This window comes from Hyla sarda, chromosome 5, assembly GCF_029499605.1.
Source record: "Hyla sarda isolate aHylSar1 chromosome 5, aHylSar1.hap1, whole genome shotgun sequence".
Taxonomy (NCBI): Eukaryota; Metazoa; Chordata; class Amphibia; order Anura; family Hylidae; genus Hyla; species Hyla sarda.
The window spans coordinates 32,272,526-32,299,361 of NC_079193.1; the positions used below are offsets into that span (position 1 = coordinate 32,272,526).

At 43.5% G+C, this 26,836-nt stretch overlaps 1 protein-coding gene across 1 annotated transcript in view; it reads right to left on the reverse strand.

The window, feature by feature from the left end:
- The window catches only part of CUBN (cubilin), a 219,464-nt gene that overhangs the window by 34,934 nt on the left and 157,694 nt on the right, over positions 1 to 26,836 (reverse strand). The window contains 9 exon segments of the mRNA XM_056519174.1: positions 932 to 1,137; positions 14,027 to 14,244; positions 15,168 to 15,297; positions 15,542 to 15,730; positions 17,566 to 17,715; positions 19,200 to 19,356; positions 21,329 to 21,516; positions 22,276 to 22,501; positions 24,153 to 24,274. Of these exon segments, the coding sequence (XP_056375149.1) occupies positions 932 to 1,137; positions 14,027 to 14,244; positions 15,168 to 15,297; positions 15,542 to 15,730; positions 17,566 to 17,715; positions 19,200 to 19,356; positions 21,329 to 21,516; positions 22,276 to 22,501; positions 24,153 to 24,274 (1,586 nt within the window).

The window sequence follows — 26,836 nt, forward strand, 5'->3', positions numbered from 1 at the left end:
CCCCTCCTGTGTTAAGCTGCGATGCTGCTCATTGCCATGACGGCACCTGGCATCAAGGGGCATGGTCAGTGACCCAATGGCATCTGGCTTCAATGTCCTTACCTTCCTGAGGTGGACTTTTTAAACATTGGTCTGTCCTGTACACATTGCCTATGATAGAGGTTCTTTCTTGTTACTGGCTCTGTGATTCTGCTGTATTTCTGTGTACCTGTATCTTGGCTTGTGTTTTGACTATTCTCTTGCTTTCTGATTTTGTACCTCGTTGATATCTTAGTTTTTACTTGGCTTGTTTGACATCTCTTTATCTGTCTGTTTGTTCATTCTCTGTGTTTTATCATAACTTCTTGGTCTGTACCTGTTTAGCCTATTGTATCCTGTCCTGTTTCCTGACTTCTGCGCTGTTTGTTTTATTGTTTTTAACCTTGCTACGTCCTGCACTTTAGTAATTGTAGGGACCGTCGCCAAGTTGGGGCTCCGTCATTTAGGGTGGATCATCAATTAGGCTGGGCTTTTGGCTGCACTTACTCCTGCCCTATGTGACATCTATGCTTAGAAGACATATGCCTAGAGGTGGCCTAGACAGAAGACAGTTCATCTACAAATGCACTGAGCAGTGTGTCTTCATATGTAAATTATGGCTATTTATATAGAAATTAAACACACTGATGTGAGCGTAAGGTTCCTTTTACATGGGCCGACTTGCATCAGTAAATGACCACCGATCTCAGTGACTGGCGCTCTTTTACAAAACTGGATCATTCGTGCACCAAAGATTTTTTAAAGAGCCTTTACATGGCTCGATTATCATGTAGGCAGGGATGCAGGAATGACCCTTCATTTTCATCATGGTCAGCCGTACATCCCTCATTTACATGGAGCAGTGTTTTCTGTATGAAGAGCTCCCTTTATGGTTATAAATAACATAACTTACTTTGACAAAATCATATTGGCACGATCCAGCATACTGCTCCTCCAAAGAGAATGAGCTGAATGTCAGGTTTATTTGTTTGTTTATAGGCGCAACAATGTTCCAAACGCAATCCAGGTTTTTGTCATATTTGCCATCGACATTAGAGTCTGGAGATCTGAATCCTCCCGTGGCATTAGTCAGGTAACCTCCACATCCTTGTTCAGGTCCTAAAGTACCAAAAATTGTCATTGTTATAATAAAAGGTAAAAAAAGAGGAATATAAAACTGTGATCAATTGAAGATTAGAGCTTTATAAAATAGATCCTAAAAGATTTGCACGGTTCCTAAACAAGTAATACGGTGAGTATAACTAAATATTTATCATGTTCTGCTCATACGGATCAGATTTACTAATATCGTCTTATAAGTAAATCTAATTTTTATTTTTTTTTTAAATCAACTGGTGCCAGAAAGTTAAACAGATTTGTAAATGACTTCTATTTAAAATCTTAATCCTTCCAGTACTTATCAGCTGCTGTTATGATCCATAGGAAGTTCTTTTCATTTTGAATTTCCTTTCTGTCTGACCACAGTGCTCTCTGCTGACACCTCTGTCCATTTTAGGAACTGTCCGGAGCAAGAGAGGTTTTCTATGGGGATTTGTTCCTACTCTGGACAGTTCCTAAAATGGACAGAGGTGTCAGCAGAGAGCACTGTGATCAGACAGAAAGGAAATTCAAAAAGAAAAGAACTTCCTGTGGATCATAACAACAGCTGATAAATACTGGAAGGATTAAAAAAATTTCATAGAAGTAATTTACAAACCTATTTTAAAGGGTAACTCTCATTAAAATTAATTTTTGCTATAAAAATATATTTCTAATATACTTTGTTTAAAAAAAAAAAATCTGTTTTATTTGTGCTAAAAGCTCAAGAGCACATTTTCCCCCATCTCATACACAGACTTAGGACCGAAGCCCAAACACAGGAAGTGCAACCTGGAGTGCTGAGGGGGGGGGGTGTCCAGCCTCATCCAATCATAGCTCCTCTCACACCGAACTTCCATATGCTGTTGTTTGGACACCCCCCCCCTCAGCACTCCAGGCTGCACTTCCTGTGTTTTGGCTTCGGTGCTAAGTCTGCATATAAAATGGGGGAAAATGTGCTCTTGAGCTTTTTTAAGTACAAATAAAACATACCATTTAACTTTCTAGCATTAGTTGATTTAAACAAAAATGCTTTCCAGTGGAGTACATTGGGTAAACACATCTGTAAAATAGGTATACCAAAGAAAAGAAAAAAAAAGTCTGTATATATATTCTTAAAATATTTTTTATAAAAGTAATTTAAAAAGCAGACAAGGTTAACAAAAATGTGAGCACTGACAGTCACTTTCTATAGACTCTTATAGAAGATATTATTAGATAAAAAATATGGCCATTTTTTATACCTATTCTACAGATGTATTTTTCCTTTGATTTTGGGATGTGTGAACCCAGCCTTAGCGATGCGCTTTCAAACTATGACACACCCCTTTCCTGATAAGCCACGCCCCTTGTCATACAAAGCTCTTATTAAAATTAGATTTTTGCCATATTATGAATCATTAAAGGGGTTATCCAGGAAAAAACTTTTTTATATATATATATATATATATATATATATATAGATATATAGATATATATATATATCAACTGGCTCCAGAAAGTTAAACAGATTTGTAAATGACTTCTATTAAAAAATCTTAATCCTTTCAGTACTTATGAGCTTCTGAAGTTAAGGTTGTTCTTTTCTGTCTAAGTGCTCTCTGATGACACCTGTCTTGGGAAACGCCCGGTTTAGAAGAGGTTTGCTATGGGGATTTGCTTCTAAACTGGGCGTTTCCCGAGACAGGTGTCATCAGAGAGGACTTAGACAGAAAAGAACAACCTTAACTTCAGAAGCTCATAAGTACTGAAAGGATTAAGATTTTTTAATAGAAGTAATTTACAAATCTGTTTAACTTTCTGGAGCCGGTTGATATATATATATATATATATATATATATATATAAAACAGTTTTTTTTCCTGGAATACTCCTTTAACCTCTTCAGGACATAGGGCGTATGGATACGCCCTGCATCCCGAGTCCTTAAGGACCGATGGCGTATCCATACGCCCGTGGGAATTCCGGCCCCCACCGCTAGCCGGTTGGGGACCGGAGCCGGATGCCTGCTGAAATCGTTCAGCAGGCATCCCGGCATATCGCCCAGGGGGGTCATTATGCCCCCCCATGTCGGCGATCGCCGCAGATCGCTGGACAATTCAGTCCAGCGATCTGCGGCGATTCCGGGTAAATCGGGTCTCCAGTGACCCGATGACCCGGAATTACTGGCTGTTCGGGGCCGTCAGAGACGGCCCCGAACAGCCAAAGCCTGCAGGGGTGAGGTGGCACTGGTGCCACCTCACGATCGCCCTGATTCGTCGGCCGGATTACCGGCCGTCCAATCAGGGCACCTGCTGCGGGTGTCACTCCCGCACCCGCTCCGCCCCTCTTCTGGAGGACGTGAGCGGGTGCGGGACGTGCACCCCTGGTGCTGGGGACCCCGATCCCCGGCGTTAATGTTGGGATCGGGGCCCCAGGAGCAGCTGCGGCGGTGGGACTGACCTGCAGCGTCTGCATCGTTGGAGGTGAGTGACAGCCTCCTGCTGTTGCTTAGCAACAGCTCCCAGCATGCAAAAAGGGCATGCTGGGAGCTGTAGTTATGCAACAGCAGGAGGCAGACCACCACAACTCCCAGCATTCCCTTATGGGCATGCTGGGACTTATGGTTTTGCAACAGCTGGAGGCACATTCTTTCTATGGAAAAGTGTACCTTCAGCTGTTGTATAACTACAACTCCCAGCTTGCACAAACAGCTAAAGTGCATGCTGGGAGTTGTAGTGGTGCATCTGCTGGTTGCATAACTACAACTCCCAGCATGCCCGTTGGCTGTCTGTGACTGCTGAGAGTTGTAGTTTTGCAACAGCTGAAGGCACACTGGTTGTGAAACTCAGTATTTTTTTACCTAACTCAGTGTTTCACGACCGGTGTGCCTCCAGCTGTTGCAAACTACAACTCTCAGCAGTCACCGTACACCATGCACCGTACATGCTGGGAGTTGTAGTTTTGCAACAGCTGGAGGCACACTGGTTGTGAAACACTGAGTTAGGTCACAAACTCCGTGATACATAACCAGTGTGCCTACAGTTGTTGCAAAACTGCAACTCTCAGCAGTCACCGACAGCCAACGGGCATGCTGGGAGTTGTAGTTATGCAACAGCTGGATGTCCCCCCCAATGTGAACGTACAGGGTACACTCACATGGGCGGAGGATTACAGTAAGTATCTGGCTGCAAATTTGAGCTGCCGCAAACTTTCTGCTGCAGCTCAAATTGCCAGCGAGAAACTACTGTGAACCCCCGCCCGTGCGACTGTACCCTAAAAACACTACACTACACTAACACAAAAAATAAAATAAAAAGTAAAAAACACTACATATACACATACCCCTACACAGCCCCCCTCCCCTCCCCAATAAAAATGAAAAACGTCTGGTACGCCACTGTTTCCAGAACGGAGCCTCCAGCTGTTGCAAAACAACAACTCCCAGTATTGCCAGATAGCCGTTGACTGTCCAGGCATGCTGGGAGTTTTGCAACAGCTGGAGGCACCCTGTTTGGGAATCACTGGCGTAGAATACCCCTATGTCCACCCCTATGCAATCCCTAATTTAGGCCTCAAATGCGCATGGCGCTCTCACTTTGGAGCCCTGTCGTATTTCAAGGCAACAGTTTAGGGCCACATATGGGGTATCTCCGTACTCGGGAGAAATTGTGTTACAAATTTTGGGGGGTATTTTCTGCTTTTACCCTTTTTAAAAATGCAAAATTTTTGGGAAAACAAGCATTTTAGGTAAAAAAAAAAATTTTTTTTTTTTACATATGCAAAAGTCGTGAAACACCTGTGGGGTATAAAGGTTCACTTAACCCCTTGTTACGTTCCCCGAGGGGTCTAGTTTCCAAAATGGTATGCCATGTGTTTTTTTTTTGCTGTCCTGGCACCATAGGGGCTTCCTAAATGCAGCATGCCCCCAGAGAAAAATTTGCGTTCAAAAAGCCAAATGTGACTCCTTCTCTTCCGAGACCTGTAGTGCGCCAGCAGAGCACTTTTCATCCCCATATGGGGTGTTTTCTAAATCGGAAGAAATTGGGCTTCTAATTTTTAGGGGTATTTTCTGCTATTACCCTTTTTAAAAATAAATTTTTTTTGGGAAAACAAGCATTTTAGGTAAAATTTTTTTATTTTTTTTTTACATTTGCAAAAGTCGTGAAACACCTGTGGGGTATTAAGGTTCACTTTATCCCATGTTACATTCCCCGAGGGGTCTAGTTTCCAAAATGGTATGCCATGTGTTTTTTTTTTGCTGTTCTGGCACCATAAGGGCTTCCTAAAGGTAACATGCCCACCAAAAACCATTTCAGAAAAACGTACTCTCTAAAATCCCCTTGTCGCTCCTTCCCTTCTGAGCCCTCTACTGCGCCCGCCGAACACTTTACATAGACATATGAGGTATGTCCTTACTCGAGAGAAATTGGGCTACAAATACAAGTAAAAATTTTGTCCTTTTACCCCTTGTAAAAATTCAAAAATTGGGTCTACAAGAACATGTGAATGTAAAAAATTAAGATTGTGAATTTTCTCCTTCACTTTGCTGCTATTCGTGTGAAACACCTAAAGGGTTAAAACGCTGACTGAATGTCATTTTGAATACTTTGGGGGGTGTAGTTTTTATAATGGGGTCATTTATGGGGTATTTCTAATATGAAGACCCTTCAAATCCACTTCAAACCTGAACTGGTCCCTGAAAAATACTGAGTTTGAAAATTTTGTGAAAAATCGGAAAATTGATGCTGACCGTTGAAGCCCTCTGGTGTCTTCCAAAAGTAAAAACTCATCAATTTTATGATGCAAACATAAAGTAGACATATTGTATATGTGAACCAAAAAAAAATGTATTCGTAATATCCATTTTCCTTACAAGCAGAGAGCTTCAAAGTTAGAAAAATGCAAAATTTTCAACTTTTTCATCAAATTTACGGATTTTTCACCAAGAAAGGATGCAAGTATCGACAAAAATTTACTACTATGTTAAAGTAGAATATGTCACGAAAAAACAATCTCGGAATCAGAATGATAACTAAAAGCATTCCAGAGTTATTAATGTTTAAAGTGACAGTGGTCAGATGTGCAAAAAACGCTCCGGTCCTTAAGGCCAAAATGGGCTCCGTCCTGAAGGGGTTAATGTGTCATGCTGAAGCCAATGCCGCTCCTTGTAACTGGCCCAGGCACAAGGGCCCATTACATCACACTGCCACTAAGTGTATCACATTGCTGCGGCTGATAATGGTACATGGCAGTACTCTATAGGTAAAACCCATCATGCAGTTAGGTCTTGGGCAAAAATGTAATTAATTACAGATGTGGTGTGAGTAGACACTCTGTCTTGCCACAAGAGGGAGTAAGTGCTTCCCTTGATGCCCTATAAAATAGACTCTCTAGGGTTACTTCTGGGTAGTGTACCTCTTGCGCTTTATAAGATTTTATTATGTGGACACTGTATCATACGGGAGTTTTATTTGGGCGAAGTATGGTACAATGTGTAAGCCTTATATGAAGTAAAACGGAGTTCCCCAATATTTTGTTCTCCAGCTGTTACAAAACGACACCTCCCATAATGCCCTGCAACAGCTGGAGAGCCATGGTTAAAGGGAACGCTGTATTACAATGTGGTAAGGCGTGGAGATGTCTTTATTATATTACTCCAGCAGAGGTCCCTACAATGCAACAAAAACATCCAAGGTACTAAAACACAATACAATACATTGATTCTCACTGATAATAAAAAAAAAATTATCAGCCAAGATCATTTTTTGAGGTTAAAGCCTCAACGCAGTTCTTAGTTTTGGTGGAGATTGAGCAAAATGCTCACAATACCCCGATATATAATATCTTACGTAGCCCAATATCAAGAAATCGCTTTTCAAGAGATATTCTGAACAACGACTGAGCTCCAGCCATGTGTAAATAGCATAGCCCCAATTTAGGCCCTGTTACCAAATGTCAGCAGGGACACCTGTCGCCAGATAGAAAAATGTCCCAGGGTATTTGTATGTACAGTTTCAAGATTGCAGTCAGAATCAACTGACAGTCTATGGGGGGAGATTTATCAAAACCTGTGCAAAGGAAAAGTTGCCCAGTTGCCCATAGCAACCAATCAGATCGCTTCTTTCATTTTGCAGAGGCCTTGTTAAAAATGAAAGAAGCGAGCTGATTGGTTGCTATGGGCAACTGGGCAACTTTTCCTCTGGACAGGTTTTGATAAATCTCCCCCAATGTCTTTTGTTTGTCTCTATTCAAAATTTATTAAAAAACATTTAAAAAGGAAAATGCCCCCTGCAGAGTTTTATTTTCCGCTCTGAAACATTTGTACAAAATGGTGAAGATAATTTTTTTTTCCACAAAAAGTGAACATGAAAACCCAGCTGGAATATGAATCATATATAGCAGTGGTCTCCAACCTGCGGACCTCCAGATGTTGCAAAACTACAAGTCCCAGCATGCCCGGACAGCCGTTGGCTGTCCGGGCATGCTGGGAATTGTAGTTTTGCAACATCTGGAGGTCCGCAGGTTGGAGACCACTGATATATATAGTATATATGACCCCTTTATCATGACCCTAAAATAAATATACCTCTGAAACTATTCAGACTGCAAAATAAACATCCTTAAAGGAGTAGTCCAGTGGTGAACAACTTATCCCCTATCCTAAGGAGGATAAGTTTGAAATCGCGGTGGGTCCAACCGCTGGGGCCCCCTGCGATCTCCTGTACGGAGCCCCGACAGCCCGCGGGAAGGGGGCTCGTCGACCTCCGCACGAAGCGGCGGCCGACACGCCCCCTCAATACAACTCTGTGGCAGAGCCGAAGCGCTGCCTTCGGCAATCTCCGGCTCTGCCATAGAGATGTATTGAGGGGGCGTGTCGGCTGCCGCTTCGTGCGGAGGTCGACACGCCCCCTTCCCGCGGGCTGTCGGGGCTCCATACAGGAGATCGCAGGGGGCCTCAGCGGTCGGACCCCCCGCGATCTCAAACTTATCCTCTATCCTTAGGATAGGGGATACGTTTTTCACCACTGGACTACCCCTTTAATGTAGACATCTGAAATGAATGTAGACCCCAGATCAAACTCCAAAATAAATACAGACCTGTAAAATAATACAGACCACAGATTAGACATCCAGGATATAGACTTCTTAAAGGGGTACACCGGTGGAATTATTATTATTTTTTTTTTTTAAATCAACTGGTTCTAGAAAGTTAAACAGATTTGTAAATTACTTCTATTAAAAATCTTAATCCTTCCAGTACTTATCAGCTGCTGTATACTACAGAGGAAGTTGAGTTGTCCTTTTCTGTCTGACCACAGTGCTCTCTGCTGACACCTCTTTCTGTATCAGGAACTGTCCAGAATAGTATCAAACCCTCATAGCAAAACTCTCCTGTTCAAGACAGTTCCTGACACGGACAGAGGTGGCAGCAGAGAGTACTGTGATCAGACAGAAAAGAACAACTCAACTTCCTCTGGAGCATACAGCAGCTGATAAGTAGTGTTGATCGGCATAGGCCATATTCGAATTTGCGATATTTTGCGAATATATGGACGAAAATTCGTAATATTCGCTAAATTCGCATATTCGTAATCGTGTTTATTTTTCCATATGAGAAAATTAGCATATGTGAAAATTAGCATAAGCGAAAATTCGCATATGCAAATTTTTGCATATGCGAAAATTCGTACGCCAGTCTCACACAGTAGTATTAGAGCCTTCTTTACACCACACAAGCTGGAAGCAGAGAGGGATGATCACTGTCATGTGTACTGTGAAAAAAATAAATAAATGAATATTTGTAATTATGAATATATAGTGCTATATTTGCGAATAAAATTGGCATTGCGAATATTCGCGAGCAACACTACTGATAAGTACTGAAAGGATTAAGATTTTGCAATAGAAGTAATTTACAAATCTGTATAATCTGTTGATTTGAAAAAAACAAAAACAAAAAATGGTTTCCACTGCAGTACCCCTTTAAATACATGTAGACCCAAGATCAGACCCCCCAAATAAATTCGGACCGCAGACAAAACCTCTTAAAGTGCCCACTCACCCCCCATTTGTACAGACCAGAGATTCCCATTATGAAGGTCCAAGACCCCAAACCAGAAGTACAGATACCTCTCCCTGATCCTGCTCCTCTCTTCATTGTCAGGCGTCACTACATACATCGTCTGGCCCTGGTATGATGGCATTGTTTGCAGCAGTACAGGGATGAGGAGAGGTATCTGTATGTCTGGTCTGGGGTATGTACAGTGGTCCCTCAACATACGATGGTAATCCGTTCCAAACGGACCATCGTTTGTTGAAACCATCGCATGTTGAGGGATCTGTGCAATGTAAAGTATAGAACAGTGGTCTACAACCTGCGGATCTCCAGATGTTGCAAAACTACAACACCCAGCATCCTGGGTGTTGTAGTTTTGCAACATCTGGAGGTCCGCAGGTTGAAGACCACTGTTAGAGGAAGTTGTACTCACGTGTCCCCGCCACTCCGGACCGTCACCGCTGTCCGGGATGTCGCCGTCTATCGCTGTCGCCGCATCCCCGGGGTGTCCACGACGCTCCGGCAAGGCCTCTGCTTCCCCGACATCCGAGCTCTCCGTCGCCGCCATTACGTTGCTACACACGCCGCTCCTATTGGATGACGGGACGGCATGCGCAGCGGCGTGATGACGATGATGGAGAGCGCCGACGATGCAGGGGATCCTGAAGAGGACGCGCCGGAGCCCCGAGGACAGGTAAGTGATCGTCAGCGGACCACACGGGGCACCGTAAACTAGGGATGTAAGAAAAAATCGATTCCCGCGATTATCGCGATTTTTCATTTGCCGATACTGAATTGATTCAAAATATTTTTGAATCGATTCTTTTAGTGATGTGGAATTTGTATCTCCTGATCCCCGGAACAGCATGTCCCGGGCATCAGGAGATATAAGTTCCATATTTTGTCAGCCGGATCTGACGCGGCGGCGCTCTGGGTGTATGGAGCGGGCTCCGACTCGTGCCCGCTCCATACTCTGCGGCCCTCGGCTGATTTCAATATCCGGGGGCCGCTGATGCATCTCCGCCGCTAATATCCAGCATGCGGCGCTCTGCAGTATGTATGGAGCGGGCTCGGGATTCCTGCCCGCTCCATACTCTGCAGCCCCCGGCTGTTCTCAGTAGCCGAGGGGCCGCCGCTAATAGCCAGCATGCGGCGATCGCCGCGGCTGGCTATTAACCCTTTAGATCGCCGCTGTCAAAGCTGACAGCGGCGTCTAAAGGGACATGTGTATGCTCTCCGTGGCTCTGTCATTGATAGATCCTGGCTGGACCAGGCTCTATCAATGGATCGCAGATAAATGGAGTTCAATAGAACTCTATTCATCTGTCTGAGGAATCTAATGATTCCTAAAAGACTAATAAAGTGTACAAAAAAAAAAAAAAAAAGTTTTAATAAAAGTGTAAAAGACATTGGGGGACATTTCCTAATCTAGTCTATTCTGGGTATGCTTATAGACCAGCGTATGTGCTAGTCTCCTGTCTATTGGGCTCCTAATTTATCAAAGGTCTCACAGCCCTTGATAAATTCTGTGCTCAGACTTCAGGGTCTACAGCTTAAACTGCATTTAGACCTGCTCCAACATGGTCTGACATTTCAGCGTATTTTGGGCAAATGCGACTTGTCGCACAAAAGTCGCACTTGATTAATTCAGCACCAATGCATTTTCCAATGCATTTCCGTCTAAAATAGACTTGCATGCATCATGTTCTAAAAATCCTCTACAGCAAAAGTCGCTGAAAATTCGCACATATTTAGACTGCGACTTTCTGTGAGACAAATTTAGACAGGAAAAACCAGTCTAAATCCTTTGATAAATCTCCCCCATTGTTTTTTAGACAGAATCGGGATATATCGCGATGTATCGTCACCTAGACGGTATCGCGATATATCGGGATATATCGAATCGCCACACTGGTATCGCGATGCGATTCGAATCGAATCGCCAAATTCTTGGCGATTCACACCCCTACCGTAAACGGCTATCCGGTGGCAGCTGAAGCAGTCTGCGCTGCCGGATAGCCATTTGTGAGATGGCCCGACATACAAAAGCATTGTATGTTGATGCTGCCTCTGATAGGCCATCGCATGTTGAAATTATCGTATGTCGGGGCCATCGTAGGTCGAGGGGTCACTGTATAAAAGGGTGAAAGTGGGGGGGGGGCTCCAATACAGATCTGTATTAAGGATCCCAGAGTCATAGAATAAGTAGCTTCTGTATACTGAGGTGCTGACATCACAGGGGGCACCTCAGTATACAGATGGAGAGACAGAGGCTGCTGCATGACCTCCTGACTAATACTAATAGAGCCGATGAAGTTGTTATAAATGCCGGATACTGATATTATGTGTAAATTCTCCTTCAGTTACAACCAGAACAAGTCATATGACTTTTTCCACTATGTATATAAAATCGGTATCACGCCAATGGTTATGATGCCAACAGCCTGACCATTAGTCACCGCCGGTTCTATGAGTAAGAAGCCTCAAATGTCACAAGTGAATAAAAGAAGAAGTTACAGGGAGACATTGTGCTACAGCCGTCACATGGATTACTGTGCAGAATTTATTATACGAGCACTGTCAGTGTATAAAAAACTTTTTATATGTTGGCAAAACATTTACCTTTCTAATATGCTTCATAAAATGTTTTATCTCCTTTTTATAGAAATCATGGCTTATAAAAAAAAGACAACTAGGGGTCCCCATACCATCCAGAACATGATCTTGTCTGGCTTCTTATCTTTGTCCCAGATAAGGCACAGGCAGGGATAAAGTCCAGGAAGTGAGGGCAGGACTAGCACTCCTCTGTGCTCACTCCTGTCCTATCAGACTGCAACATGAAAACAGAGAGGATGAAGAGGCCTAGCACAGCAGACTCAGGGAGGAAGTGAATGCATGGTGAGTGTGGGCGGGATCAGTGCTTGCCTCGGACAGGCCCCTTCCTGAGCAGTGGATGTCAGAATGAGTGAGCAGCAAAACAAAGTCATTTGTAAGCCAAATACAGATGCTAGACACATAAAAAGACATGTAAAGCATCTGCATGACCTAGTGAGTAACCTAACCAGTTGTGGACACAGCACATACCTGATTGCCTGGTACTTGACGCTCCAGGACGTACATGTATGTCCTGAATCCCGTCCAGGCTATGAGGCGAGTGCAGCAGCTGCGCACGCTTCATAGACCACAAGTAATGGTGCCCTCCTTTAACCCTTTACCTTTACCATTTGCAAAAATTTGATTCTCTAAGGTGTGTATTACTCAATAGACGTTCCTATAACCCATAGAAAGAACTCACTATAAAGGCATGGGAATCCATAATTCACTATATTTATACGTGGGAAGAAAAAAGTTGTAAATTAGCCATGTTGTCTATGTCACAGACAAACACGTCCTCTGTGTGTCATGTGTCAAGATCTGTGTTCTGCCAAACATTGTCCCTATCAGGCTGGTCCTTAACAGTCGGTATCCTGAGGTCATGGACTTGTGGAGATACATGTGATTTTATTTATTCATAGTCACACTGTTAAGGAAAGGACTTCAGTGTAATATATCCCAACCAGTGTGCCTCCAGCTGTTTCAAAACTACAACTGCCAGAACACCTTAACAACTAGAGGAGCGGAACGCCCAAGGTCTGACTTGCCCACTGGCAAAGAACTGAAAACGTGGAAGCAAAGGATGGCCGTCCATGTAAAGTCCATGTAAGTCCCCCAGGACAGGACTCAGCTGGACCTAAGGTATGATGCCCATATGCCATAACAAGGTATATAGACAGGTACTCTCTTCCTTTAAATACACCTTTAAATAGAAACCTAGGAAAGTCTAGTTTTGAGCAGAGGTTCCCATTTGATATACGACATGTATAGCTTTGACTGATCGAGGTGGATTAAGGTTTAATCACTTTATTAGTGACTGATCGAGGTAGACTATGGTCACTTTATTAGTGACTAATAAAGTGACCAAACCATAATCCACCTCGATCAGTCACTAATAATGTTACCAAACCATAATCCACCTCGATCAGTCACTAAAAAAGTGGCCAAACCATAATCCACCTCGATCAGTCACTGATAATGTTACCAAACCATAATCCACCTCGATCAGTCACTAATAATGTTACCAAACCATAATCCACCTCGATCAGTCACTAAAAAAGTGACCAAACCATAATCCACCTCGATCAGTCACTAATAATGTTACCAAACCATAATCCACCTTGATCAGTGACTGATCTAGGTGGATTATGGTTTGGTCACTTTTTTAGTGACTGATCGAGGTGGATTATGGTTTGGTAACATTATTAGTGACTGATCGAGGTGGATTATGGTTTGGTCACTTTTTTAGTGACTGATCGAGGTGGATTATGGTTTGGTAACATTATTAGTGACCGATCGAGGTGGATTATGGTTTGGTCACTTTATTACTAACCGATCGAGGTGGATTATGGTTTGGTCACTTTATTAGTGACTGATCGAGGTGTATTATGGTTTGGTCACTTTATTAGTGACCGATCGAGGTGGATTATGGTTTGGTCATTTTATTAGTGACTGATCGAGGTGTATTATGGTTTGGTCACTTTATTAGTGACCGATCGAGGTGGATTATGGTTTGGTCACTTTATTAGTGACTGATCGAGGTAGACTATGTTCTGGTCAGTTTTAGTGGTTTTTCTTAATTCATTCTGTTCTGCGAAAGATCATTTAAGAGGCCCAAAAGTAATCCAGATTTCATTTTAATCTCTGGGTTTAATGGAGTAAGCAGCATTGTTTTATGATAAAGCCCATATTTACAATGAGCTGAGGCTAGAGAAGGATCAAGCATTCTCATTGGTCCTCACTCCACCATCCCTTACCCAGTGCTTGACTAAGTACCTACCTAATGTCTGTCTATAGGATGCCCTCCATCCACCACCATTGATACTTCTATCAGTGACAAACACCAGGAACAGCTTGTTGCTTAAGCTTCTTAAAACCGGAGGCAGAACTTTCCCACAGAACTTGCCAAGATGTCTGCCATAGATGTCTGATCCATCGTAGACCGAAACATAGTCACCTGAACAGGAACTTTGGAGCTCGACATCAAACTCATTGAATCTATAATATAGGAATGGATGAATGATCATGGTTATAGGGGATTTCAACAATTTAAATACACCCAAAACAGAAAAATAACCTTATTTGGCTTTTCCACTCCCTTATGCTGCTCTCACAACCATCCGTCTAGATCAGTGGTCTCAAACTGTGGCCCTCCAGATGTTGCAAAACTTCAACTCCCAGCATGCTCGGGCAGCCAAAGTCTTTTTTTATGAAGTACTAGCATATATAAAAAGTGTGGTGATGGAGTAATAACATTTCCTACACTTGCATTACCACTCCACTGGCTTAAAGGAGAACTCCAGCAGAAATTTACTTATCCCCTATCCACAGGATAGGGGATAAGTAGCTGATCGCGGGGGGTCCGACCGCTGATACCCTCCATGCTGCAGGCGGCACAAGCACCATTCTTTTCTATGGGAGCGCCAAAAAGACCCGAGTGTGGAGCGCATGCCATCTACCACTAAACAACAAGGGCTCCTCGCTGAGAGAATCGGGTGGGACCCCCCTGAGATAAGCTACTTATCACCTAGCCTTTGGATAGAGGATAAGTCAACTTTTTCTGGAGCTCTCCTTTAAAGGGGTACTCCACTGTAAAGATCTTATCCCCTATCCAAAGATTTTTTTACAGCGGAGTACCCCTTTAATTTTTAGAGAGGATCTAAAGCCCTGGTGGGAAGGATGTGTACCACCTGAGACACCGATCACTAAACGGGTGTGTGCAGACCCAAATACCACAACTGTTGATCTTGATGCCAACATCTAGTGTCAGACCCTATAACGGTATAGAGACCATGTCCAATAGGGATTGGCCACCGTAGTCATATGATTATAGACAACACTTGGGATCCATGGAGGAAAAAGGGAGAATCTAAAAGCCAAAAATATTCATCCAGAATAAACACATACAATTCTTAACTTACTTGAGTTCAATTATCTTGTTTTCTACGGCGGTGATCAGATAGGTGCAGTTGGTGTTGTGGTGGTAATTGGTGAATGAATACGTAGGGCTCCTTATGATGCCGGAGGTACTATTATATATTCCTCCGCAAGCTGAAAGGGATGGATAATTCATCGTTCAGAAGAAAATAATGGGTTCATTAAAGGCATAAAATAAGAAAGTGGAGACGTTGACCACAGAAATCAAGGATACTTCCCTGGCCAAGCCAAAGACCACATGAACATAGAGACAACCAACCAATGTCATTGATTTCAATTGTCCTATTGGGTAATGGTTCCAGTCGTAGAGAGAAAAGTGACCATGATACAATGGCACACAATGACAGGAATTACTCACAGAAGATTCTGTAGGTCGCCATAAATCCATGCATGGTAACGTTAAAGTTTGTGTAGAAATTGATGGACATTGTTCCCCTACTGCTGATCGGTGCAGGCACGGTGTTACCACAATGGGTGGCCAAGGGTCTTCCTGGAGTTGACTCTTTGCTGGATATTGTCACTTTGTCAGTATTACAGAATGTATTGGCTGTAAAAGAAAGATGTTCCATTTAACTCCATTATATGATTCCACAGTCCTCTTCTGATTGTGGGACCAGCTGATGGAAAAGAGTCCTGTTGTAGGGTCTCTCTGCTATCAGTTGTCCTCACAACTTAAAGGGGTACTCCGATGGAAAAACATTTTTTAAATCATCTGGTGCCAGAAAGTTATACAGATTTGTAAATGACTTCTATTTAATAATCTTAATCAGCTGCTGTATGTTCCACAGGAAGTTATTGCGGGCAGTGGGGGGGTTGTGATGCCACAGCCATGCCCCTCTGGACGGTACACCACGCCTCCTGGATGCAAGTCTATGAGAATGGGCGTGGCAGTCACCATGCCCCCTCCCATAGACTTGCAATGAGGGGGCATGGCGTGTTGTCACGAGGGGCGTGGCCGTGATGTCACAACCCCCCTGCCGCCCGCTCCAAACGCTAGGGCAGTGGAGTACCCTATTTAAAGGGGTACTACGGTGGAAAACTTTTTATTTTTTATTTTTATCAACTGGTGCCAGAAAGTTAAACAGATTTGTAAATTACTTCTATTAAAAAAATCTTAATCCTTCCGGTACTTATTAGCTGATGAACACTACAGAGGAAATTCTTTTCTTTTTGGAACACAGAGCTCTCTGCTGACATCATGACCACAGTGCTCTCTGCTGACATCTCTGTCTATTTTAAGAACTGTCCAGAGTAGGAGAAAATCCCCATAGCAAACATATGCTGCTCTGGACAGTTCCTAAAATAGACAGAGGTGTCAGCAGAGAGCACTGTGGTCATGATGTCAGCAGAGAGATCTGTGGTCATGATGTCAGCAGAAAGCTCTGTGTTCCAAAAAGAAAAGAATTTCCTCTGTAGTATTCATCAGCTAATAAGTACTGGAAGGATTAAGATTTTTTTTTATAGAAGTAATTTACAAATCTGTATATAAAAGAAGAGAAAATTTGTTGGTGCAGCTCACAATTATACACTTACCGAGGTGATATCGGGTACACACCTATACCACGGTGTGTTAAATTGTGGTGGGGGATACTGTTTTTCTGTTCTTTTGATATAATTTACAAATCTGTTTAACTTTCTGGCACCAGTTGATTTAAAAAAAAAAAAAAAAAAGTTTTCCACCGGAGTAACCCTTTAAGGGCCCATTTACACTACGTATTTTCACACTACATATTTTCCAAGTGGTATTCTGCTTACGAATTCCCCTCTGAAATTATGGTGCAGCAGCCTCCCATTGTTTTCTATAGGATCCTGCATCACCATTCACACTACAAAATTTCTACTGAATGTCCGCCATGGAAATTTCGGATCTTCGATTCCGCCAAAAGAATGAACAAGTATTGCTGTCTATGCAATGAAATGCATTGCCGTCTATGAAGATGGTGCAGGTGAAAAGACAGCCAAATATATGAGGCGGTACATCTGACTGATCATAGTTTGACCAAAGCATTATTTTGGTCAATATTTTTTTAGCCAAAACCAAGAGTGGAAGCAACACAGAGAAAACTATAATGGAGTTTGTACTTTTTTTTGGGGGGGGGGGGGGATTTTGGACCTATTTATGGTTTGGGCTAAAAATACTGACCAAAATGCAATGTGTGAATACAGCCTTATGAAATGACTTCATAAATTCCCAATATTTGTTTTCATTGACTTTTCGGCATGAATAAGAGCAGTGTTTCCCAACCAGTGTGCCTCCAGCTGTTGCAAAACTACAATTCCCAGCATGCCCGGACAGCCAAAGGCTGTCCGGGAATGCTGGGAGTTGTAGTTTTGCAACAGCTGGAGGCACACTGGTTGGGAAACACCAAATTAAATACTCACACTCAAGTTCGAAGGTGAGGAAGGTGAGGACTATGAACATGTCGTCATCGGCGTGTATGGTGTAATTACAGTTTAGGTTGTTCTCATATTTATTTGGATAATTTACAGAAACAATTCGACCGCTCGGTTTTGAGTAGTAAGCACCACATCCTGCAAAAAATAAAAAAGATAATCTATGTAAAAAGGAAATAGCCGACCAGCATCGAGTGAACAAACTTTACATAGATCAATAGTAAAAGCGAATATAAGAAACTTTGTCATATATCTTATCAGATAAAAATGCTTCTTTCTCCTGTTATCAAGCTTCTGCCCTCTTCCCCTCTGCCAAATGCACATGAATAACCAATCACCAATCTCTATACTAAGACTGCACCTTAATTTAAATAGGAACTGCGCCATTTGAACAAGTTTCACATAGATCAATAGTACTTTAAGAAACTTTGTACTATATCCTATTAAACAAAAATGCTTCTTTCTCCTGTTATTAAACTTCTTTCCTTCCCCACTCAACTCCCGCTGTTCAAATCATCTCTGTTTTTAGCTCAGCTTTGTCATGTGTCTGCAAGACAAGCAATACAAATCTAGGGAAGGGGAGGAGGGAGTACTGAAAATTATAGGTTAAGCCTGCAGAGCAGAAATCTGCTGATAAATACCATATACAAGTTATATAATGGCCAGAAATAGTGCTGCTCCTCATGTACACACACAAGGCAGCATATATTGAAAAGACATGTATGCTTTAAATATATATATATATATATATATGTGTGTGTGTGTGTGTGATGTCCCAGTATGGGATGATGTGGCCCCGTACTGTCCTCCTGCCTTGTCAGGCAGAGTCCCTGTATATCCCCAGGGCTCCCGTGCAGCATTACCCCATTATGTATATAGGGTTGCCTCATTTAGTGTACTGTTGCTTTAATGTTTGTACCAAATGATTTTGTCCCAAAGGGCTCCAGTGATCAGGTGACCCCCCCAAGTCACCTATGGGCTCCTTGCACAACCCCCCTATATAACCAGGGGAGGGGCTGCAATCCTTCTTTTTCCAGTCAAGTTGTTCCAGTGTCTGTGTCCAGAGCATTGGAGACCTCAAGCCTAAAGCCTTCGGCTGTCCAGGCATGCTGGGATTTGCAGTTTTGCAACAGCTGGAGACACTCTGGTTAGGAAACATTGCTTTAAATACTGATGGTTGTCCTTTCCCAACATGTGGCTGGCACGTGGTTAAGCTCAGCACAGGGATTGGGATATTACTCTCCTAATTTAGTCATTTACTAGGCTCATTCTCGTGCTTCTGCTTTTCATTACCTCCGCGGTCTCTATGATCCTCCTACAAAACGGTTTTGTTTTTTTTCCCAAAAAACAAATGGAACATAAGGATCCAAATCTTAATATTGGCTTGAGATAGAGCCACTAAATCTTGAATCCTTTTGAGGAGGATCAAAGGAAAACTAATAAACCCTTCTTTGTATTGTTTTTTAATACTATCTATAGAATTTATATATATATATATATATATATATATATATATATATATATATATATATATTTTTTTTTTTAATTTTTTTTTTTGGGGGGGGGGGGGGTTTGCCCCTCGGTTCTTGGTTATTGTCGACTCTTTCATGGCTTTTACTTACTGCTAATGAAGCGGGTCATGAAACCGTTCCCTGCATTGTCTTGTGACTGGAACGTTAATTTCACTGTACTGCCGGGGGAGACAATCGGAGCAGGGGCTGTATTTCCACAGGCTGTTAACAACAGAGTCTCATCTGTTTCTTGAGTACCGCTCCATATCTGACCAAGGCACAAAGAGAATGATAAAATTAGATTAATATACACTCACATGCCACTTTATTAGATATACCTGTTCAATTGCTTGTTATCTCAATTAGCAACCAGAGAAACAAGTTAAGTCAGTAACAAAAATAAAATTTTGCTCTTAAACAAGCCAAGTCAGTAACAGATAGAGCGGTGCAGTACAAAATCAGAATGCAATTGAGCAGTCAGGAAAACAGGGCAAAAATACACACAAGATACAAAGGAATAGCAAATTAGAGCCAGAAACAAGGAAAGATCCTTTATCAAGTGCAGTATAAATAGACCAGCTGATGAGGGCTCAGTTGTCCAAACCTCCTGATTGGGCCAGGGATTGTCATGGCAACACATCATCATGCAGCTGCTGTCTGAGCTAGCAGGAGACACATCCATTTCAACCCTCCGTTCTACTGATGTGCTGTTTGCTTTTTTCTAATTTTATATCTATGATGCACTTACTTGTCCTGCTTTCCATTTGAAAACTGACATTGCGGCTCCTTGTTTTCCACAATGGTTGAGATCATTAATATTACCTTAGTCATTACATAATAGGTCCTTGTATGGGTAAAGTTCTCCGAGAGACAATTATGCTCGCAAACCCAACAACAAATTATGTTATTGTGGTTTTCCACAGAACAGTGTCTTCTTAAAGGGGTACTCCGGTGGAAATTTATTTATTTATTTATTTTTTTAAATCAACTGGTGCCATAAAGTTAAACAGATTTGTAAATTACTTCTATTAAAAAAATCTTAATCCTTCCAGTACTTATTAACTGCTGAATACAACAGAGGAAATTCTTTTCTTTTTGGAACACAGTGCTCTCTGCTGACATCACGAGCACAGTGCTCTCTGCTGACATCTCTGTCCATTTTAAGAACTGTCCAGAGTAGGAGAAAATCCCCATAGCAAGCATATGCTGCTCTGAACAGTTAATAAAATGGACAGAGATGTCAGCAGAGAGCACTGTGGTCGTGATGTCAGCAGAGAGCACTGTGTTCCAAAAAGAAAATAATTTCCTCTGTAGTATTCAGCAGCTAATAAGTACTGGAAGGATTAAGATTTTGTAATAGAAGTAATTTACAAATCTGTTTAACTTTCTGGCACCAGTTGATTTAAAAATAAAAATAAAAATTCAGTTTTCCACCGGAGTGCCCCTTTAAACTATGTAGACACAGTATATTTATATCACAAAAGGGAACAAAAGGATCACCAAACTACCGCAGAGCAATAGGACCACTTACAGGGAAGGCACAAACAAATGTATAATCAAAGTCAAACAAGCCAAGTCGGTAACGGAGAGAGTAAGAATAAAGGGGGAGATTTATCAAAACCCGTGCAGAGGAAAAATTGCTCAGTTGCCCATAGCAACCAATCAGATCTCTTCTTTCATTTTTAACAAGGCCTCTGAAAAATGAAAGAAGCGATCTGATTGGTTGCTATGAGCAACTTTTCCTCTGCACAGGTGTTGATAAATCTCCCCCCAAATCACTGGTAGGAACATCTACTGGAAAAGTGACATTGTTATCACAAAATATACGTGTTAGGGTATGTTCACACTACAGATTTGTAGCTGTATCTCCGCTCGCGGAATTCAGCGAGCGGAGATTCAACCTGGCAGCCGGCGGCGGCGGTAGGACTGCGCGGCACTGCGCCGTCACCATTGACGGCTATGCAGTGCTCGCGGACTTCTGTGCAAAGAATGAACATGTTCTTTCTTTGCGCGGAACAATTTCAGCGGCGGAATTGTCCGCCGCTGAAATTCCGCAGTGTGAACGGGTCTCGCGGAAGACCCATTCACACAGATGCTAACGTTCACTGTGCGGAATTTCACTCGTGGAATTCCGCAGTGTGAACATACCCTTATGGATTTAGATTGTGTTATACTGTACCCTCCGTCCACTAAATATACATTTTGTCATAAGTAACTTCACTTGACTGAAATCTACTGACCTTCACAAAGCTTCTTTCGCATTGCCCGGTGCTATTTGGAATATCAAAGTTCTCATCGAAGGCCAGTTCAAAATGGCTGCTCTCGTGTGTCTGGAATGTCCACGTACACCTGATGTTGTTGGGAAAATTTAGAGGCCAGCCTGGGGACTTGATATTACCGCTATCTGCATGGATGTAGCCACCACACCCTGGGAATATGTGATGAAGAATTAATATCATTTCAGTGAAGAACAGTACAGTGGTCCCTCAACATACGATGGGAATCCGTTCCAAATGAACCATCGTTTTCTTGAAACCATCGTATGTTGAGGAATCCGTGCAATGTAAAGTATAGGAGGTTGTACTCACCTGTCCCCGCCGCTCCGGATTGTTACCGCTCGTCACCGCTGCCCTGTATGTTGCCGTCCATCGCTGTCGCCGCGTCCCCGTGGTGTCCCCGACGCTCCGGACGTCTCTGCTTCCCTGGGATCGTCGCTCTCCGTCGCCGCCTTCACGTCACTACGCGCGCCGCTCCTATTGGATGATGGGACAGCGTGATGACGACGATGGAGAGCGCCGGCGATGGAGGGAATCCCGAAGAGGACGCTCCGGAGCCCCGAGGACAGGTAGGAGACCATCAGCGGAGAACACGGGGCACCGTAAACGGCTATCCGGTGGCAGCTGAAGCAGTCTGCGCTGCCGGATAGCCGTTTATGCGATGGCCCCGACATACAAAAGCATTGTATGTTGATGCTGCCTTCAACATGCGTTGGCCTCTGAGGGTATGTCGGGGGGTCACTGCATAGAGCAGTGTTCTCTAAACTGTAAAACTACAACTCCCAGTGTGCCCGGACAGCCAACGGCTGTCCGGGCACACTGGGAGTTGTAGTTTTGCAGCATCTGGTCCACATTTTGGAGACCACTGGTATAGAGGGCAGATAGCTGGACAAACAGTAACATCTACCCACCTAAGGAGTCTGACGTCCAGTTGGCGTAAAACCCTCTATCATTCGCTGTACTGTCAGTATTGAAGATGACCAATAGTTTGTTAGATCCAGACTGTACTGTTCCAGGGGATGTGGTGCCACAATATTGTCCTATGACGGGTGATCCGGGTAAAGCTCCGTTCACCAATGTGACTGAATCCCAGCGGCAGACTTCATGATTCTCCAGCGAGAAATGTGCAAAAGACAGCTAGAAATGGAGGGAATACAGTAAGTATTTTTTTTATTACTTTCACTCATTATAATAACACTAGCTGAGTACTCGGCGTTGCACGGTTTTTCCTTCCTAATCCTTGTTGTGGAGGAAAATCAACAGAGAAAGCTTTGGACTTCATATCCCATCCTCTTATATTGTTGTCATATCCCGTCCTCATATATTGTTGTCATATCCCGTCCTCATATCCCGACCTCCTATCCCGACCTCCTATCCCGACCTCCTATCCCTAGCTCTTATCCCGTCGTCCTATCCCTATGTGTGATTCCAGACTAAGGCCTATTTTCCCCACAAGTGTAATATGGATGTATTTTTTCCTCCATATTACTGTCACAAGCTGTCAGTTAGGGCTATCGGGACCGCAGTCAGACCAGGACTTGTGGATGCAACATGAGTGCAAAAATGTGTGGTAAGCTTGTGGGGGTGTAGGGTATATGGGGTGTAGCTGTGCAGTGACTAAAGGGTGTTTGGTTAACCCTTAACACTCCTGACGCCAGGGGCTCCTCTGTATATACTTGTCCTATTGCCACCCGTCCCAAGAGCGATAGGGAGGAATAATAAATAATTGTCCACAACCGGAGGTTTCAGAAAACTGTCGGAACTTTTACTGCAGGTTTTATGCAGAGTTAAAGAGGAACAGTCTTTGTGCAAGAAGAGTCTAATAGGATCCTGACAGTTGGTTGGGACCTTGTGAGTTTTAAGCTCAGGAGATTTATATGCGCTGTTCCACTGGATTTAGGGGATTGGGTTTAGGTCCAGCAGTCACGCAGACTTTAGCAGGGAGTTGTATTATAACTCACGGTTCGGTATTATCAGGCTTCGGCCTGGTCTTGTCTTTGAAAGTTGCACGGATCTCTACTCTCTGCTAGTCCGGAACCCAAGAGGGCGAGGATTGGCTGGCAGCTCCCTTATATGGGCAGGGGCTGGCCTTGAGCTCATTGGTCCATACCATCTGTCAGTCACTTTACACAAGGGATTATGGTCTAAAACATGTGACCACACACGTGACCTAGGAAGGTCCTTTAGCATACCCTAAGAGAATTAACATTAGTCACATAACCGAAGGTCGTGCGACACTATATACACAATTAAATATACACACACAAACATCACAAAATTAAAGAAGGAAGAGGTGACTAGGGGCTATCTCACCAGGAGGACCTTACCGGAAACGGAGTAACTCTGAATTTGGGGACCACCATACAAGGTACGGTATACTATACGGTACCGGGACACCACAAATGTGTCTGTATTACACCAGTGTTAAAGGGGTACTCCGCTGCTCAGCGTGTGGAACAAACTGTTCTGAACGCTGAAGTCGGTGTCGAGAGCTTATGATGTTATAGCCCCGCCCCTTCATGACATCATGCCCCGCTCCCTCAATGCAAGTCTATGGGAAGTGGCGTGACAGCCGTCACGCCCCCTCCCATAGACTTGCATTGAGGGGGCGGAACTATGACGTCACGAGCTCCCGGTGTCGGCTCCAGCGTTCAGAACAGTTTGTTCCACACGCAGAGCAGCGGAGTACCCCTTTAAGGTTTTTTTTTTCCAGTCTAGGTGACCGTACAATCATCGCCCATTTAGCATTTTGCTCTTCATTGTAAGGAACGTTTTAGAGAAGACTCACAGTAATGATCTGTCCTTCTGGGGCCACTAGGAGCCAAGCACAGTGGCTAAGAGCTGGATATGAATCAGGAAAGTTGGGGCTGGCTACAACTCCAGACTCCCCGCTCTGTGTCCCACCGCAGCCTAAAAGAGAACGTAAACTATTGTTAAGATTCTGAAATGTGTAAGCCTTTTTTGTTTGCAGATTCTGGACTCTCCTTCATATACATGTCTGCACCAATTGGGACCTATATTGTAAACTTCTAGTTACCGTACACTCCTAACCCAACCCTATCCAAAACCAACCACCTTCAATGTCATCTTGGAAGACCTTCCATGAAAATCAAACTATTTCGCTCCTACAATGTTATTTAGTGTTAAAGTTCGCTTTACAGCAATTATGCCCAGGGCCACATGTGGCCCTCATATGCCTGATGGGCTACTATCAAGGGAAGGCAAATTCATATTGTGCACCCCCAGTGCTAGACATGGGTGCTCCTGTACACTGCTCTGCCCAACTATATAGAACAGAAGATCTTTGTTTCCTCCACTTTTACCCTAGGGGCAGATGGCATTAACCCCTTGTGTTTGTGTGGCCAGGGCGTGGTTTATCCTCATTACCACCCGAAGGTATACCGCTGGATAATGGCCTAGGCACGGGGGGCAATAATGACTCCGACGCCAAGTTATGGACAATGGTAGTTTTACTGAGTGACAGATGGTAAAGTCTATACAGTTCAGCCAGGGCCACGGAGGTGACCAGTGACACAGAGACCTTAAGGGCTCGCTGGGACTTGCAGTAGATTTGGACAATTTTAGTGCAGGCTACTCTGACTTGACAATAGATGACAGTGACTTGACTTGAGACTGACTAAGCTGTGACTGTAGCTTACTTGTAGACTTGTGGCTGCAGGAAGGACTTGACTACACTGGACCGCAGCAAAGACTTAATTGGAAATCAAGAGCATAAGAGCGAGAGCTAACCCCACCCAGGGCTTATATGGGGGAGACTAGGAGGGGTACAATAGGTCACCCTTAGGTCACATGGTCACTGATACCTCACGGGGTTATACTCTGAGGGGAGGGAGGAGTGAAAACTGACATGACACCTGGTGATCACGTTAACATTTCTTAAAACAATAACACTCTTATATACATTTTACAGTATAACACATGGCAGAAAATATATATACATAAGGGGACAGGGGCCCAGGGGACACTGCAGGGAGGCTGCCTGACCGGGCAGCAAGGGTACAGGGGTATAACTACTGTACTGGGGCACCACAGGAGCTCTAACAAAAAAGTTGAGTTATGTGTATGTTTTTGTATTTAAAAGGGGTATTCCGGCTTTAGACATTTTGGATAGGGGATAAGATGTCTGATCGCGGGGGCCGGCCCACCACTGGAACCCCCCACTGGGACCCCCGCAATCTCACTGCAGCACCCGCATTATGTGTGGAGCTGCGTCTCCATTCATGTCTATGGGAGGCGGCATAAAGGCCGTAATGCGGGTGCTGCAGGGAGATCGTGGGGGGTCTCAGCGGCAGGTCCCCCCGCGATCATACATCTTATCCTCTATCCTTTGAATAGGGGATAAAATGTCTAAAGCCAGAATACTCCTTTAAAGATTACCTCTTATGATCTTGATAATCCTCCCAGTTCACTGTCCCCATCATGATAAACCACCCCCTGCCTTTATTTTTATTATTTTTTAGTTTTCTACCTTGATATTGTTCTGTATTTGCTGCTCAGTCTCAGTCAGATTAACAGACTGGGAAGGGGTGTTCCCCAGCAGGCGTGACATCATCTGAAGCCATACAGGGGAGAACTTCCTCCCTCACTCTGCTACACACAGTTCAGTGTGAGATGAGCTATGATTGGCTAAGGCTGCACCCCCCCTTCAGCACTCCAGACTGCATTTCCTGATTTTGGACTTCTGCCAGGCCAGAAGGAGTCCAAAGTCTGTGCAAGAGATGAGGGGAAATGTGCTCTGAAGTAGGTAGACACTTAGTGGCAGCTTTTTTAAACACAAATAAAACATAGAAAATTTCATTTTTTTAAACAAAGTATATTAGAAATATTTGTTATTTACCATAAGGAGTGCAATAGCAAAAATAAGTTTTAATGAGAGTGCCCATTTAAATAGCTCCAAATACATGTGGACAAAAAAAATCATATCTGCATGGGTAGATGTGTGTCAAGCACATGACATTGCCCTGGAAAAATGTAAGGTGCAGCCCTTTGGTGGAGTTCATGGCTCCATTGAGGCCTTCACAATATGCTGAATTGATCCCCACTGCATTCCACTGTATTTACCTCCTAAAACTGGATCATGGGCTCTCATTATAAAAACCTTTCCCAAAACTTCCTGATGGGATCAAATCCTGTTTTGGTGCTACATATAAGGCTCTCACATGGAGCCATAAGGCCGGGTTCACACTTTGAAATCACCAGACAGAATTTTTGCCAGAGATCCCGCAGGTGGCACTAGGACCGTGCGGACTGCATTTCTGTCCCCATAGACGGCAATGCATTTTTGCGTGGGTCCGCCAAAAGATCCATAAAAAAATGGAGTGAGGAATCCCATAGAAGGTTATGGGCTTTGATTTGAGGCGAAATTCTGCCATGTGAATAGACCCTAATACCCCTGTGTGAACAAAGTCTACATTGCTCCATGTAACAGCCTACAGGTGGTGTGAGCTTTTA